At 45.2% G+C, this 18,191-nt stretch overlaps 1 protein-coding gene across 1 annotated transcript in view; it reads right to left on the bottom strand.

Moving 5' to 3' along the window:
- RTEL1 (regulator of telomere elongation helicase 1) overlaps nt 1-18,191 on the bottom strand; it is a 236,175-nt gene that overhangs the window by 146,801 nt on the left and 71,183 nt on the right. Inside the window, exons 13-18 of the mRNA XM_086932747.1 lie at nt 11,972-12,053; nt 9,783-9,915; nt 9,372-9,485; nt 6,930-6,970; nt 6,457-6,542; nt 3,823-3,900 (exon numbers count right to left, since the gene is read on the bottom strand). Of these exons, the coding sequence (XP_086788873.1) occupies nt 3,823-3,900; nt 6,457-6,542; nt 6,930-6,970; nt 9,372-9,485; nt 9,783-9,915; nt 11,972-12,053 (534 nt within the window). The remainder of the gene's footprint in view (nt 1-3,822; nt 3,901-6,456; nt 6,543-6,929; nt 6,971-9,371; nt 9,486-9,782; nt 9,916-11,971; nt 12,054-18,191) is intronic.

The raw sequence follows: 18,191 nt of genomic DNA, 5'->3' as shown, positions 1-18,191 counted from the left end.
GTTTGGAAGAGGGGTCTGTAGAAAAACACATAGTTCAGATGAGGGAGAGGGAGGCCTAAAGCATTAACGTTATTAAAACACAGCTTTTACAAGTACTAAATTGGAAACCAATGCCAAGGACAACCCTCTTGCATCTATTTAGTGAAAGTTATGGGACACCAATAGCTAAGCTTCAACCCACAGGGAACCAGGGTAATTAGTGATTATTGAAAATGGAAAGTTTACATTATTAATGGGAAATCAGAGATTGTTGTTTGTTGAAAGAAACCCCAAAAACGTTATTTTTCTCCAACATATTTTGCGCACATTCTGGTTGTGTATTTTTTGCGCACTGCACTGGGGTCACATATAACTAGAAAACTGAGGATTTGTTTATTGTATGTATGTTATAAATGCACGTCTTAGATATAATTTTCCTATAAAAACCTAAACGGCGATGTTATTGTGGTGCACTTACTATGAACTGTGTTAGGCCCCAGCAGCCATTGGACTCTCCATTCTGAAATTTTGAACTAAATGATACCTATGAGAACCACTGTGTTCTATCATTTTCAATGCAGTGAAGTCAACCCCCAGTATGTCGTCACTGAGTGAGGGCAGCATCCACTGTGTGGTTGCTGCAGTAATGCAAGGTCATAAACTTTTGCCAGGTCATAAACTGCAGAAAGGACAAACTCTGAATGTGATGTGACTGCAGTTAGGACGTAGCTCAGTTTGAGATCACTGGAGTAATGGCAGCTCGAGCAGGATGTTGCACCCAACATGGTTTAGCAGAAAATAAAACCTGAGCTCTTAAAACAAACTTCAGTGCAGGAAATTTGTAACAATGTTGTTAATTCTGTCAGCCAAGGCTATTCTAATTTGCTCACAGTAAGCGTGTGTGAAATATTTTGGATACGAACAAATGTGCATATAATGAAGTCCCTTAATGCAGGGCTGAGTTTTTTCAACTTCCCTTTGAGATGTAAAACTGCAAGAAAAGGGTAAATGAAAGGTTCTCCTGGTCGTGAACCACAGGCAAGATAGCAACACGCAATTCCATGGAGCTTGTTTCATACACCTTCCCACTCTCCAACACTCACCCCCCTACCCCAAGCACCCATTCCCCTCTCCGACTCCACTAAAGGCCTCCTGGACAGAACGAGGAGTAGATAACCAAATTCTAAAATGTCCTCACCACCCAATCGATTCAACATTACCACACCACTGTCATCGGCAACTTCAATTACAGACAGATGCTAGTGTCACGAAGTTCAAGCACTACACTCTCCTGGCCTAATCCAAAGCCACTTGGATGTCTCTGGCACCAGACATTACTGATCTTCTTCGTACCTCAGATAAGGAAAAGTACCTGAGGGAAGGCATGACGTAGTTCCCTGCTCCATTCTTAGATGAATGGATCTCAGAGAGAACCTTTTTGGGAACTATTGTGTGCAAAAGTGTTGACATTGGGAGTTCTTGGCATTGGCAAAGATCAAGCCAGGGTTCTCACCATTATTGGAAAATGCCCTGTACCACCTCTGGCTGTAACTACCATTACCAATCTGCTTTCATTTAGACATCCTGCCAAGTGGTGCACAATCAGGGAAATGTCATGACAATTCAGCCAGTTAAAGAGGCGCAGGATATGGCAGAGGACCCCACTCTATTGTAGTTGCTGCAATACTACACGGCAGGGGTGCTGTCAGTGAGTATCTGAACCAGCTTTCCTTTGAGGAACAGCAGTGAGACTGTCAATGCCAAGCCGAAAGCTTGCAACTGCCAAAGGTTGATGTGGAGACGTGTCTCCCCTGGAGACCAGAGTTCTCTGATCCCCACATCTCCCTGATGTCCAACCCAACCCAGCAGAGATGCATCCTTACTACATGCAGCTCTGGGGGCGAGAAGGGTCTGCTGCTAATCCAATGGCGGTCAAGCAGCCATCAATGCATATATTTTGCAGTCACCTCTGAAACCTGGGCGGAATCTGACAGGTTCCCTTGGTGCTGGGCCCACTGAGTCTTCAGATCCCACTTCAGAGCCTGCACATGTCCACTGGCCTTGGTCCATGAGCAGGAGGCAGAATGGTAATAGGCCAACAAGCCTCAGAGCCACCCTAAAGGGAGATCCAGCACTGAGCCTGAAGCATCTGGATCACAGCCAAAATGTCCTAAACTCTCTTCTCTGGAGGAAAGGTGCGGTAACACATCGTATCCAAGAGGGCTCAGATGAAATGCACTAAAGTCAAAAAACAAATGTCCTCTTTTGGCCCAATCACAACCACACAATTACAACCATACAATTCGTTCATACCGAAATGTACCAAATCTCAAAATGTATATAGTGGATATTTATTTTATACAGTAAAAACAATTTAATTAAAACATAATCATGTTAAAAACATTTAGGAAATCTTTGCATATCTTGTAAATACTCAATTATATACATACATAGCAGAAAAACATAAAAATGTTATACAATTTCAAAATATAAAATCACAAAAACGGATGAGAACAATAGACAAAAACAGTTCATATCATTGTATAAAACAACCAGTAACTATACGATTATCTATCACAGTTAAAATACTTTTCATGGATTTTTTCATTAACTGGCAGATATCTAGTGTCTATACATAAAAAAAGCCTTGGCACGTTTCGGTGGGTAGCAAATTGTAAGAACCCCCTTCTTCAGGACTGTTGGTATCTCCCGGGTACCAATAGTATAATCTTTCCAGATTTAATTCTGCAGCAAGCCAGCTCTTAAGAGTCCTCAGTATAAAGACGTGTGGCCGAGAAATTCTGGTCTAATGTCCGAAAAAACAATATACGTGAAGACAGTGATACCAGGGAACCTTAAAACCAGGCTACAGAGCGGGAACGCGGCTAGCCGAGTTGGCGTGAATCACCTACGGGACAGTTGTGTCCTCTGGGGTTTATCTAGCCCGCCGCCATTTCAAGCCTCTGACATCAGTAAACTCGAAAATGTGTCCAGTGTTAGGGGAAGTACCTCCACACAGCAAGAATACTGTACGTATGTACCCTGGCTACTAACCAAAATAAGGTAACAGGGTTCTTTGACTGGGACTGATAGGAGTCCTGAATAAGGCCGGCGTGACCCTATAGTGTGGCCACATTATAACTTGGTTGAAACATGTTGACTTTGGCAGTCGTGGGAGGGTTGATGCGAGTCCATAACATTCTCACAAATAAACCCATCCCCTCTCTATTTTTAATCCTGTCCATGGGACTCCGGAATAAAGTAATCAACAGACTACCCATGAGGCAGTTTTAGATTCACTTTCCACTGCACTTTTTCTTATCACTGTTCCCAGTCAGGGTTGGTAGCACTTTATACTCACCCATATATGTTCTGTTGTTTATGTTGCTGTGTAACCCCCCTTGCCTATGCTCCATCTGTGAGTGGCTACGCCAGGGTGTTTTGTAAACAGACCCGATGATGATGCATGTCACACACAGACTTGTGTGTGAGTGAGGGCAGTTTTATTAACACTGTGTGTGCCCCCGCATGTTTTGTCTAGGTCCTTTTTCCTCTCTACCCCTCTTGGTGTGTTTAGTTTAACCTTAAAACCAGTTCAACTGTTAAAGAAAACTCCTATTACACCTGGCTGTTTCCATTTTTTGACAAAGCATGCTCCGGTGTCAGTGCCTCCTTTAAAAGACAGTCATGTCTGTTCAACCTCTTTCTCAAGATATACCAACATACAAGTGCCTTATACCATAGAATGTTTCTAAGGGACTGCGAACCCCGGCATACAGTTTATCCACCCCTGCTAGATGCAGCAATGCACACAGGTCATGCAATATAAAAAGCACAGCTAACCTCAGAGAAATTTCCCTTGCCTTTGGGCTCCACAAACATAGGTTTCACCTCTTCCATTCTGGAGTGCGCACCCTCGCCCTGTGGGAAAAACACAAACCATAACTAGAAAATATGATGTCAAAGCCAAATGCAAATAAGAAAAACACAATGAAAAGTCAAAGAAGGGCAACGGAAAACCCAAGAAAAACCGCTTACAATGCTTTGAGGTTAAAATAGAAATACGTGAAATGTATATTGTTAACAGGACACATATCAATGGAAATGACTAACAGGACACAGACAAATACATGCAGCACAACCCATGAGTGGACACCACTAACCAGACACTGAAAAAAAAATCAACAAAAACTCTGAACAAAACAAAGAAAAAGAAAGACAAGTAACACAAAGAGCCTTTAATAATCAAAAGGACACACAAATCTATTGAGTGCAGATTACTACCATTTCCCAGACATGATGGAATTGAATAGCATAATAGAGAGGATTGTTTAGTGAATATGTGTATGGTCTAAATATATTTCTGATTTTATCTCATTGTATTGAAGCTTTATGTGCCCTTGAAGACCTGTATTATTTGCTCATTCATTGCTCCTCGTAAGTCATGCAGTGAGTGTTCAATGGCTTTAGTCCTGAGATAATATATTCACACAAGCACAGGTCTGAAGAAGCCCAGTGAATGGAACTGGGCCAAACCATTGCCTTTTTGTGAATAGTAGTTAGTGATGTTAATGACCGCCAAAAACTCCACACCAGAGTAGAACAATACCACTGGACCTGGTTGGCTCAATACTTGCTTATGGGCCTTACTAATCCATTCTATTTTGTTAATTGGGGTTTTCTTGTGATGAAACAGGAGAAGGATTTTTGGGTTGTATCCAAAACTTTACAGACTTTGTTTTACCAACCAGCGAAAAAAAGTACAATAAAGGTACATTTATGGAATAAAATGCTGATATCAATGCATTTATGGATCATTCAAAACAAGAACCAAGCCATGAGATCGGCATGAGTGTCAGTGGTAACTATGAGAGAGTTGGGAGGGATTGTGTGAAAAAATAACTGATAATATGGTATGTTTTTATTAATGTAGGACGCCATCCTTTCCTTTTAAGATGGGCAGAAATGAAACACAATAAAACACCTAACATGAAGGGAGTGGACGTAATATTCCAATATAAACTAATTTGATGCAACAACGGAACCCACATGTTTCTTCACCTAGAAACAAAGTTCACCCGAACATGTATGTTCCTAAATACCCTCAAAATAAAACTGTATCGAACAGCCTCACGACCATTGATACCCTAAGAGCCACGTGGGACACTGACGTGGGGCTGATAGATGACGATGATTGAGCAGACAAGCAACAATCACCGCGAGAGGCAGCAATCACCACCAACTTCGCATTATCCAGTTCAAATATTTGTACAGGGTATATTATACCAGACTCAGACTCTGGAGGGCAGGATTGATTGCATCACTGCATTTCCTCTGGTGTCATTCGGAGGAAGGCACGTTCTTACATATGATCTGGACAAGCCCGTCCTGTATGGATGGCATACGTGGAAATAGATATAAAAGACATCTTCTATTTTTAGGCCTCACATTAGCAAAATGAGACATTGCTAGACAATGGAAAGCAGAAAATTCCCCCGAGTATAGTTTTGGAAAGCGGGCATGGACTACATAATGGACTTGGAACTTCCGTTTTTCATTACTCGGGGCTGCCCACAGAAACACACCAAAATCTGGACAAGGTGGGTCAGGAGCATTCCCCTTCAGACATACAAGGTAACAGATGGCCAGTTGGATGGCGAAGAAACAATAAACGTGTAAGATAAGAGAATGTATTGCCTTATTAAACTGCACGATTAGCATGATGCGAGATCTATATTGTTAATGCTATATAATATGGGGTACTGATAGGAATAGGTTAATACCAAAGTTATGGTATATGGTTTTTTCCTCATACTGATTAAGAGGAATGGGGACAAATGATTGCATTGGATCTATTTTATCATGCTGTGTATGTCTCATGTCGCTTGCACACTCTATTTTCTACCCAAAATCAATAACATTTGTTAAAAAAAACACACACAATAAAACTGTATAGTTTACATGGTAACTAACACAAAAATGCAGCACATCCAAATCTGCCCCAAACAGTAAGTAGGTGGGCCCTGAACAGCACCAGTTGCCGAAGATGCTGCTGCGAAACCAGAGAGAACAGTGACTATGAATCTGGAGGCACTCAAGTGAAATCCATTAAATCCAATATACAGGCATGGCAAAAGTGGTTTGATTCTTTTTTAATTTTTTTTTAATTGAATTTCTTTTAAAAGCGATGCAGCCAACGTGTTTCATTCTAATGACATTCTTCGAAGATTATGTGTAGGAAGTAGTATTTGTTAAATTAGCCCACAAATGGGCCAATGAACTGAAGGGTGGAAAGTCCCTAGAAGCCTTTTTTTGACTGACAGTGGATAGACAGATGTAGACATCTGAAACTGTGTCCAACACCAAAAGTCTAGGATGGTGTTTAATGCCTGTGTACTGGATTTAATGGACTTTCGTTTGAGTACCTCCTGGTTCATATTGGAAAAAGCCATTTCATTAGAATCTGGTTTCACTCACCTTCCAAAACTCCAGACTTTTATCCATGACAGGGTATGAAGGAAAAAACACTAGAAGCCCATGAGGAACCACACGAGAAAGGTTACCTGTCAAAACAAAAACAAGCACAAACTATTACCTTCTGTATTGGCCAGCTGCAGGGCTGGTTACTGTTAACAGAATACACTGCCCACTATGAGCCTGCTTATGGTCTTTACTGACTCTGCGATGTTAGAAGACAGCGGAAGAGAGAGATCAAGAACACAGCTAACTGCAGCTCTAATGTGTAAGCAGGGTCAAGTAAAGCAGGATATGGTTCAAATGTTACCCAAGAGCTATATTATGCTTACATAATTTAGGAGACTCCTCTAGGGGGCATCTGTGCCACTGCTAACTGCAGAAAAAGTTGGTGTTGATCTGCATTTTTTTACATAAAAGGAGAGAAGATGTTTTGCAGTTTCTTAACCCTCATGTCAATCCCATTAGATTCTTACCTATTGTCTTGCCAAGGGAGGACATGTAATCCACAGTAAATCTGCAAAAGAAAGTGGGGGGGTAGAAATAAATGGATAGAAATGCACTCTCAGGATTAAGGATTCTTCCTTCCACTCTGGACCTTGACTGACTGTTAAGCTTCTCTATTTGGTTGCTGGTTACTGAGTGGGAGATCAAGTCAAAGAAGCATCTCCGTGTCTCAAATACATTCACACACTTCGAATTTGGTTCTCACCAGAAACTGCCTAGCTAGAAGCCCAGGACCTTCTTTTAGTAACACTGAACTGGGAGGTAAAACCTGTGAAATTGTTTTTTTCTTGAACCTCTGATCACACCACCTACTGAAGCGATTACCAACTTGGGTCAGGACAGATGCAACTCGGGGCTTCCTTTTACACAACAGGTAAGGCGTGCCCAAGCTACTTCTCTTTGTTGACTCTTCCTTTCCTCGTCGTGTTCACAAAAGTTGTAGTCAACAAAATCAACATCCACATCTGTTCTATAATAACCACCAAGTTCCTATCTATACTGATGAAGCACAAGTGATCTCCTGTTTTAAACATCCCAGCCTCTTGGATACAAACTCTTCCATTGCCTGCTTCTTTTTTAAGCTTAATGGAGTTGAAACAGAGGTCCAGAGCATTGGGCTGCAGTGCCACAAAAGGACAATATCCCCAGTTTGTGCAGGAGCAGACCCTCCATGCTCTTCTTCATTCACCATTCTCACTAAAGCCTCCGGCTGGTTCAGTAGTCAAATACATGTGCTACCAGTTAATGGCTGAAGACCCACACTTTTCCTGAGCAGAATACATTGTGGAATACAATTACTTCTAGGACAGACTATTAAATCAGCATTTACATGTACAAATCTTTGAGAGGCAGAGGGTAAAGAATAAAGTGACAACCCCTTTGGGGTTGTCACATAGGCATTACAGCTTATTGTCCTTGACTGCGATTCCCTGGGTGATCATCCGTGAATAAGTCTGCATCGTAGAGCCAAGCCTCTTTCAAAGAGTATACACAATGCTATCAGCCTTTACTACCCAAGATTGAAGAAACTGCAAATCTTTTAATGTTTCAAAACATCTGCCTGAGGCCATTGCCTCCTCTATGCAAAATTTGGATATTTGGGCAAAGAATGTAAGTGGACACAATGAGATGTGAGGCGGCATTCTATTGTATACTAGGTCAGTGAGCAAGACCTGGGTGCTGGACCAAGCGGTTCTTTCCCTGATTGGGAATACTGCATTACAATGCTTAAGTGATCTGACGCTCCTCCTCTCTGCATTGCTATACAAGTAAAAATAAATCCTTTGAGAAAAAGTGCAAAACTGCAATGAAGCAAACATCCAGGGGCAGGCAAGCGAAACATCAGCAAACATCCAAATAATTTAGCAATGTTGCACTGTGGTGTTCACAGAAAAGAGTCAACTCCCTCAAACATCATTACGGACAAGCACTGGCCCAATACATTCCAGCATCAATTGCCACTCACCTGGACTGGAGATGCAATAGATGATGGGATAGTGATGAACCATACCATGACAGCACTGAGCATCTAGATTTAGTTTTGCCATAAAATGTAAAGAAGCAAACCAAGAAGAAAACACAAGTGAACAAATGACCAGGGAAGCCTTCGTCCAGCGTAATTTTAAAAGGGTTTACTGTGCTCACACCAAGCCTCAGAACCATACTAATCTCAGCAATGCCAACACGCACTACCACGATTTTCCACAGTCCTAACTCAAGGGACTAATATAGGTCTGAAAAAATTGCCTTCCGCACCGAAAAGGCTAAAATAGTTTTCTGAAAGGCCAAAATAAAAGTCAATACCTTCTGCTTCATCAACAAGCGCCTAGTAGACAGCTCCCTTAAATTGCTTCTTTAAACATACCTTCTAAAGCACAAGCACATTCTTCTTAACCTCTGGAATATTATTTGCCACAGCCACCCATAGGTATATGGGATTTACCCTACAAGACTCCAGGCTCTGGTAGTGATTGCTTCTTTGGAAAAGGCCCTGAAGTCCTCAGGAAGGCCCTTAAAACTTTTGTTTTCACTAATCTAGTTATCTATCAAGAAGCAGCAGCCTTAAATATTTGCAAATGCAGATGATCTCGCAGGAGACAGAAGAGACAATCACTTATACAATGGCAAGAGGAGCAGCTATATCTGCTCTTAAATGCTAGTTACCAGATGTGCATTAATATATTAGAGAAATGGACCCAGCAGCTGCAACTCTGTCCCTACTATAGCTAGCATTCATCTGTGTAACTGTAGGAAGATGTAATCTGCATTCCTTCTTGATCGTTTTATACTTCAAATGCGTTTTTTACATCTCTTTCCCTACTGTTATGCCAGACTCCCCAGTCAAAAAAATACTGTGCTATTTGTTGCAATTTGTATCAGTACAACCATAAAACAGATCATAAATCCATTACCGTCTGTCAAAGGCAGAGCTGAGCTGGGCACCATCAGGTCCCCGGGGCACAATCCCCACCCACATCTGATGCTTCTCGATGACGTGAGGATTTTCCAGCGAAATGGGGAAAGGACTGGAAGAAAATGAAAAAGAGACAAATTGTGTCAGTGTTTACAGAATAAGGAGAAACACTACAGAAAGAGTGGCATAAAAGACACCCAAATTAGGTGGTCTTCGCAGATTTCCATCAGAGCTATACAGTCTACTGTCACAATTGAATGTGATTTATCAACCAGAATATATCCAGATGCCACTAAAACACTCACCCATCCCTGCATGGGTTGCATAGTGCCAACTATTGTTAAGTCTAATACAACAAACTCACAAGTGCGAAGGCCTTGTTGCTAATCTTAGAGGGGAGTAAACTTACATTTGCATCTCCATGGCGAAGGAGGAGAGCGGTGCCAGCGTGCCGCTGGTGAGAAGGATGGTGCGCACCCCCTGCCGGACCAAGTCATTCATAGTGAACCCAGGGCTGAAGCACCAGTAACTGAGGATTTTCCCTGAAAGCAAAATTTTAGAAAACATCAAGCATAAGAAAGAAGATGCATGTGCCAGCCCCGCAAAGATTTATCCCCACCCACCAAGCTTGCACTGGACAGAAACACTGAATTACTGCAGCAGATATACGTTTCCAATCTGAAGGGTTTTTACATCTTCCATATGCAGAAGACAAAGCCAAACTTGCTGGATATGTTTAGATTCCTGCAAAGTAGATAAATTGCGGTTCCTTCAGGGTGGACTAGTTACGCCTCATAGCCTGACGGAAACAGAACTCATCTACTCTATAGGAACCTAGACATCTACCCTACAGGAACCGAAACTGCCAAGATGCCGGAACCACTACCAGTGACACTCTTCAGGAATCATCATCTCCCAGCCTCCAGGGACCATAATGCTCATATTCTACAACGACAAGCACATGGCACCCTGCAACATCAATAAAACACCCCCCACACAACAACAGTGAGAGCATGCGCACTATGTGCAAACTCGCCTCAGTACTCTTTTCATAAATTGCAATCAATTCCTTTTCCCCTTGGTCTGTAGGTTCAATGAGGTGGTTAGAGCTCTCATCTGCATGTAAATTCTGCATCCTTTCTCTGCAGACATTTTGCATGGTGGGTGGAATACATCTCCACCTGAGAGGTATAATTTGGGGATCCTGGGGCAGCCAGTGGTTTTTGAACAGTATTCGTGGAAAATACTCGTCCGCTTCATCTAAGCAATTCCCTTTGATTTCTTACCTCTAGAGGAGTAGCAGAGCTGAGCAGTTAAGACTTCCTCTGGGAGGTGTAGTGGGAAAGAAAGTAGGCCGTTAGAATGAAGATGTAAAGTAATTCAAAAGAGCTAGATTTTTTGGGGTCGAAATGAGAGTGTTGCAACATGGAAACCTAGGCTTCCTTTGTTCTCGCCCGTCAAGGAACTTTCACTGAATAGTCGCGGACTGCAGTCCACCCTATCAATAGAGAAGAGACGTCAGACAGATTTAAACAAAATGTAATTGGATATAACCGCTCTCTCTTCTGTCCTGGTTACGGACACAATGTAGAATGGCTTACTGTCCCCAAACGTTATCATAAACGTAGAAACTACAATACTCACTCATAATAAAAGGGGTTCCGATGCAATAAGCAAAGCTGACAGTGAAAGGACTGGGAAGGACCCAGTAGGCTTTGCACTCTTTAAAAGGTGTTTCAAGGGCCAGTGCCTCATTACAGAACAGCTGAGTTAAAGATTTTCAGTCACAGAGGCACCAATGGGATTGGTAGCCTAAACGTAATATATTGGTCCTCCAGTTGGAACTAGGAGATGTATTTTAGGATGCCAAACAGAATCATGGAGCACCTCCATTTGACTTGCAGGTTATCAAGTTCACTTGAGTAAAAACACAGGACAGGCCAGGAAAAAGGAACACAGCAGGGCAGCACAACTTTTCCAAACCTATGTTAAGACTTACACCAAATCTGAATATTTCCTTAAGTCAGTTTACCTAAGAAGGTGGTGTTTCTGCTTTCAAATGATCGTCTTATGGCAGCCAGGAATTGCATTCTATAGTGATGATCTTCCACGTTCCCCAGAGGTTCTTAGCATCGGTTCCCCCCTGTGTGGAGCACCTAAGCTGTGCTATGCCTTTCACAGGGTTGCTGCAGCTCTGCCTTGCACCAATTAGTTCAAACTGCTTTTTCCTGGTTGTATCCCTAAAAAATCCTGATTCCTGTAGGATTCTGAGACGATTTTGCAGTAAACGCATTTCCCGTACTTTCATATTAGAACACTTTGCGTGACGCAGCATAATTTATGAAAGGTACCATGTTTTGTGAGGAAAGAGAGGAGGCAACACTTTCTGTATTCTTTGACCCTCAACTGTGGAATGCTTTGCCTCTCCCTCTCCAGACCACTGAAATACACTTCGATTTTAAGAAGGGTTTAACATTTTTCTTGTGCATCCCATCATGTCAACGGTGTTGCTTCGTTCTTTGCTCTGGTTACTCCTGCACTAAAGTTAGGAAACAGCGGGTAGGCTGATACTGAATACTCATATGTGCACAAAAATACCTTCCTTCTTCTTGATCGGCGCACTCCAGACATCCACTTTGGGCTTCTTCCACTGGTGGCTGTCATCCAACCGAACATGCACCTGGGGGACAACACAGACAAAACATACAGTCACACGTTGGTGCAGAATGAAACTGAGCACAAAAGTAGCCACTGCTGCAGCACAAACAAGCAGCAGTGCTACATTTGTGCTAAGTCCGAATTCGGGGTATTGGGGGAGAGTGACAAAACAGAATCAAGCCACCACAGCAATGACTGGACCGAGTCCTATTCGATCAGGTAGAGCTGCAAGTGTTTCTCAGTAGGAGAATAGTGGAAGGAAAGCAGATTAGGAATAAGGTGCATTGGCAAAAAAGTACTGAAATGGCAAAGGGTACAGCAAGTGCCTGGGCTGACCTATAAATTGGAACAGTGACAACAGCCACATTTTTCTTGGTGTATTTTGGTGTCAAACTCATTTGCCCACATTTTCTTCAACCTAAATTAAGTCTAGTGTTTACATACACATTGGTGAGATAGCTGATGCTATAGTCAATGTGTAGAGTCACTCGGTTAACAACAGTGTTGACAAGCACTGAGGACGTTTTGCAAAAGACAGCGATTTTGTTGACAGAGAACTAGAAGAACAGACAAGATACAGATACACTGAGATACAAGAAGAAAAGGAGTTTGGAGTCTGTTAAGATGGAGTATCCCAAATGACATGTACTTTGACCATGACCCTTTGACGATGGGTGGGGAGATAAGTAAAACGCATGTTTGAATAGTTCAGTCTTTAGGAATTTCCAGAATCGTAATAAATGGGGTTCAAAACTAAAGAAGGGGCTGAGGGTATTTCATAATCTCAGCCTTGTCAGTGGTTGAGGTGAGCCGCATCAGTGGTGGAGGTGAGCCGCTTCAGTGGTGGAGGTGAGCCGCTTCAGTGGTGAGGTGAGCCGCTTCAGTGGTGGAGGTGAGCCGCTTCAGTGGTGGAGGTGGGCCGCGTCAGTGGTGGAGGTGTGCCGCGTCAGTGGTGGAGGTGTGCCGCGTCAGTGGTGGAGGTGTGCCGCGTCAGTGGTGGAGGTGAGCCGCGTCAGTGGTGGAGGTGAGCCGCGTCAGTGGTGGAGGTGTGCCGCGTCAGTGGTGGAGGTGAGCCGCGTCAGTGGTGGAGGTGAGCCGCGTCAGTGGTGGAGGTGAGCCGCGTCAGTGGTGGAGGTGAGCCGCGTCAGTGGTGGAGGTGAGCCGCGTCAGTGGTGGAGGTGAACCGCGACAGTGGTGGAGGTGAGCCGCGTCAGTGGTGGAGGTGAGCCGCATCAGTGGTGGAGGTGAGCCGCGTCAGTGGTGGAGGTGAGCCGCGTCAGTGGTGGTGGTGGAGATGAGCCGCGTCAGTGGTGGTGGTGGAGGGGAGCCGCGTCAGTGGTGGTGGTGGAGGATGTGAGAGCGCCAGTGGTAGTGGTGGAGGTGAGGCACGTCAGTGTTGGTGGGGGACGTGAGCCACGTCAGTGGTGGTGGTGGACGTGAGCCACGTCAGTGGTGGTGGTGAGCCACGTCAGTGGTGATGGGGAGCCGCGTCAGTGGTGGAGGTGAGCCGCGTCAGCGGTGGTGGTGGAGTTGAGCCACATCAGTGGTGGTGGTGGAGGTGAGCTGTGTCAGTGGTGGTGGTGGTGGAGGTGAGCCACGCCAGTGGTGGTGGTGGAGGTGAGCCAAGTCAGTGGTGGAGGAGGTGAGCCGCGTCAGCGGTGGTGGTGGAGGATGTGAGAGCGCCAGTGGTGGTGGTGGAGGAGAGCCATGTCAGTGTTGGTGGTGGAGTTGAGCCGCTTCAGTGGTGGTGGTGGTGGTGAGCCACGTCAGTGGTGGAGGTGAGCCGCGTAAGTGGTGGATGGTTCCGACTGGGACGGGTAGGTTGTCAGTACACGACACCGCCCATTTGGGATGCTGAACCCGCTGGTGTCTGAGCCCGCCGGATATCATTGAGGCGAGGCCTTTTTAATGTTATTGAACACACGTAAGGGTATCCAACCAGCAGCAATACTTGAAGTGGTAGGTAGTTTTTCACATATACCACGGTGTGTAGGTAGTTACGCAATATTTTTGGTCCCGATGAATTGCCATAGACCCGGTGGGGCTGTTAAGGCAAGAAACATGTTGACCTACTGGAGCAGAGTGCCACTTTGTTCTGACTCATTGTGTCAGACAAAGCCGCCTCTCCTGTTGCTTTTAATCAGGTAGGAACCAGAGTCTAATAAATCATATTTGGTTACCTAACCTGTTTTAACTTTCACTTTTCACACACCCCTACACTTTCTAGGCCCCTCACTCACACTGCACCAATTGGCAAGGAACAAAAGACCTCCGCCAAAGAGCCCCTCATTGGGAGCCCGTTGGGTATTGCAGCGCCAACCCGAGGAGCAGGCCCAATGATGAAGCATGACACCTAGCTTGCTGGGTGTGTGAGGGCCCTAGTTCCGAAAAGGGAATTTCCCTTAGGATCCACATTTTTGGTGTGAGGTGACGGGTACAACTGTCCTTTCGGTATGCGTTTTTCATGCACACCCTTTTATCTCCTCAGTTACTATGGCAACCCTTGAGGAACAGCATACTCTTTTTTGTTAACGGTGGTGGAGGTGAGCCACGCCAGTGGTGGTGGTGGTGGTGGAGGTGAGCCGCGTCAGTAGTGATGGTGGAGGGGAGCCGCGTCAGTGGTGTAGGTGAGCCGCGTCAGTGGTGGTGGTGGAGGAGTTGAGCCACGTCTGCGGTGGTGGTGGAGGGGAGCCGCGTCAGTGGTGTAGGTGAGCCGCGTCAGTGGTGGTGGTGGAGGTGAGCCGCGTCTGCGGTGGTGGTGAGCCACGTCAGTGGTGGAGGGGAGCCGCGTAAGTGGTGGTGGTGAGCCGCGTCAGTGGTGGTGGTGAGCCGCGTCAGTGGTGGAGGGGAGCCGCGTCAGTGGTGGAGGGGAGCCGCGTCAGTGGTGGAGGTGGAGGTGAGCTGTGTCAGTGGTGGTGGTGGGGGTGAGCCGCGCCGGTGGTGGAGGTGAGCCGCGTCAGTGATGGAGGTGAACTGTAGGTTGCTGGGATACATTTTGAGCACCAGCACTGTGCATATGTATTTGTACAATTTAACCGCCGGCAGCAAGCCAAACATCAAGGGGATGTGTGTATGCATGCATAGACGAGAACTCGAACCACGGGAGGTTCCATGTGTCCGGATTCAAGAGCTCTGCGGAGAAACGAGTTAAGAAAACATTGTAAGTGCAGCATTATCAGCAGGCCAGGAGAAGGTGTAATGCATGCAGGCTTGGGTGAATGGGTGTGCGAAAAAGGAACCGAAAGCTTATTCCAGGTAGGGTGACCAACCGTCCGTAAATTTCACGGACAGTCCGTAATTTCGGCCGTCTGTCCGTTGTCCGTCAAGGATTTCTTAACGGACGCCATTTGTCCGTAATTTTAACCGGGCACCAGTCGCACCTCCCTTAAGCCAGCACAGCTTCCACCCACCTACATTCTTGTTCTTGCCGCCGATGCTGTTCCAAAGCTCAGATACTCAGAAGCATTGGAGAGGCACAGCGGGATGGCAACCTTCACACCTCCAGCCCTTGATGAGCTGTTAAGAGGTGCTTGAAGGTGACAGAGGGAGGGGCTGCGGCTTCAAGAGCAGGGGCATCTATTCAGATGCAAACTGCCCTGATGTGTCATGTCTCTGCAATTTGTGTGAGACATTCCCTTTCTGCCCAGGGCCCCAAACATCCTACAACCAGCCCGGATTACACCGAGGCAACAGTGGTTCTCTTCACAGCACAGAACTTAATTACTGTCTCTAAATTGTAAACAAACCTCGTTTCTTCAAACATGCAGTCTATAATGTAATAAAATAAAGAAATGGCACAATCGCACCCACACTGATTAACAAAGTATGGAGGACAATCAGTTAAATCAGTTATCTTGGAGTATCTCCTTTAAGTACTGTACATCACAGTGGGGGATGGCACAACTAACATTTTGGGAAGAGAGACTGTCTTCTTGGTGTCTTGTCCAGGAGGGGGTGAGGAGCCCTACCCCACCCTGGAAGAGACCAAGATGATACTAAAACACTGCATGCCCACCTCTGTGCCCACCCTGGTGGATCCTGTTCTCCCTTCTGCCCTCCGCCCCCCTAGTGATGGCTCATGACCCCTCATGTGGTGGCTCCTGCCCCCACCGCCTATGATGGCTCTTGTCCCCCCATGTGGTTGATCCTGTCTCTGCCCTGGGTGGCTTCTGTCCCAGTCCTGGAATGACTCCTGCAGCGACGGTGAAGTTCTTGATGGGCTTATTCTCAAAAAGGCTCAGCTCAAAATTAATATGAAAAGGTGGGCGAGTGAGTAAGTGAAGGGATAGGTGGATGGCTGGATGAATTAGTGAAAGGGTGAATGGATGAATGAAAGATTGAATAGATGAATAATGAAAGAGGATGGATGGATTGACGAGTGAGTGGAAGGATGGATGAGAGAAAAGGTAAATAGCTGGATGTATAGGTGGAAGGGTAGCTGGATGGGTAAAAGGGTGGATGGATGAGTGAAAGGATAAATGGGTGGATTGATGAATTGATATGTGCAAGGGTGAATGGATGGGCGGATGAGTGAAAGGGTGGATGTAAGGATGGATGAGTGAGTGAGTGAAAGGGAGGGTAGATGGACAAAAGGATGAACAGATGAGAGAAGGAGTGAAAGGATAAATGGATGAGAGGAAGGATGGATGAGTGATAGGGTCAATGGATGGATTCATGAGTGGATGAGTAGATGGATGGGTGGGTGGATGGAAGGAAGGAAGGATTGTTAAGTGAAAGGGTCGATGGAGAGAGAAAGGCAGGATGATGGATAACTGAAAGGGTGGATGGGTGGAAGTATGAGTGACTGGATGAATGGATAAGTAAGAGAAAGGATGGCTGGATGGGTGAAAGGGTAAATGACTGGATGGATGAGTGAATGGATGGATGGGTAGAAGAGTGGATGGATGAGTGTACAGATGGATAGGGTGAAAGGATGGATGGATAAAGGATGGATGAGTGAAAGGATGGATGAAGGGATGGATGAGTGAAATGATAGATGGAAGGATACATGATGGATAGGTTTGCAAATGGTTGAATATGTTTGGATATGGCTGGGCTTACTTATATACTATTGCGCGACCTCTCATGTGTCTGTAAAACTTATCCAATTGTCCTGAAGTTTTGTCCTGAATTTTGACCTCCTGTCCTGAATTTGTGTCCTGAATTTTGACCCTTTGTCCTGAATTTTTACACTCACCGTCCTGAATTTGCACCAATGCCAGTTGGTCACCCTAATTCCAGGTGAGACGTGAAGGGCTCTGAAGGCCAGTTAGAATCCAAGAGTTGGATTAAAAAGTTACTCAATCTCATCAGATCGCTGCATTAGAAGACTAAGATGAAGAAAGCGCGGGTTTTCTTAAAGAAAATACACTGTTTTCATAGTAATCGAGATTTTCGACCGAAACCTATTAAACTCAAATTAATATATGATACTAGTGCCCTCTGCTGGGCATATGAATAAATTGCAACGTTCTCAGCTCTAGAGGTGCAGACCTTCTATTGTAAAGGGGACTTACAGAGGGAAACCTCCACTAATCCAAAACCAATCATTCATACCGCACAAACATCTTGACCCCGCCCCCACTGACGTAAATAAGATGGCATCCCCACGCGTGGACCGATCTCGCACAAAAGGGGTACTGCAGCGGTGACAGGAGGGAACGTGAAATCATGTAGTTCCACCGAGGATATTTCCGTCCTCCTGGCCAACTAGAAGTGCCACGTTACAGACCTGGTCCTGGCCAGTGCTTAATTTGGAGCAGGTTGGGGGTGAGCGGTGCAGATGTTTAAAGTTTGCTTTTGGGAGCCCGTTGTTGGTGCTGCCCAATATCAGAGTTGCTGAATGCCAGGGTGGCCTAGTCTTGACTCGTGTCTCTTTCTTTCAGCACCCTGTCCTTCCTGAGTCTTTATGTTACAGCTTATTTTTCCTGTGTTTTTCCTTTGTCATTGTTATACTATCTTTCTCCTCCTCTCCCTTTGCTACCTTTCTCTCTCTTGCTCTGGGTCAAAGTCTGATGATGAGAAATAACTCTTGTGTGCCGGTGGCCACCACCTGCACACACCGGCACAAATTAAGCACTGTATCTTGACTGCTCCCCACTCCTCTGTAAATCAAACAAGTGTGGTCCCAGTTAGTGCATTCTAGAATGCAGTGGCCTGT

Source organism: Lissotriton vulgaris, chromosome 7 (assembly GCF_964263255.1).
Source record: "Lissotriton vulgaris chromosome 7, aLisVul1.2, whole genome shotgun sequence".
Classification (NCBI taxonomy): Eukaryota; Metazoa; Chordata; class Amphibia; order Caudata; family Salamandridae; genus Lissotriton; species Lissotriton vulgaris.
The sequence above is the reverse complement of the archived record's forward strand: the minus strand, read 5'-3'. Positions and strand labels throughout refer to the sequence as shown.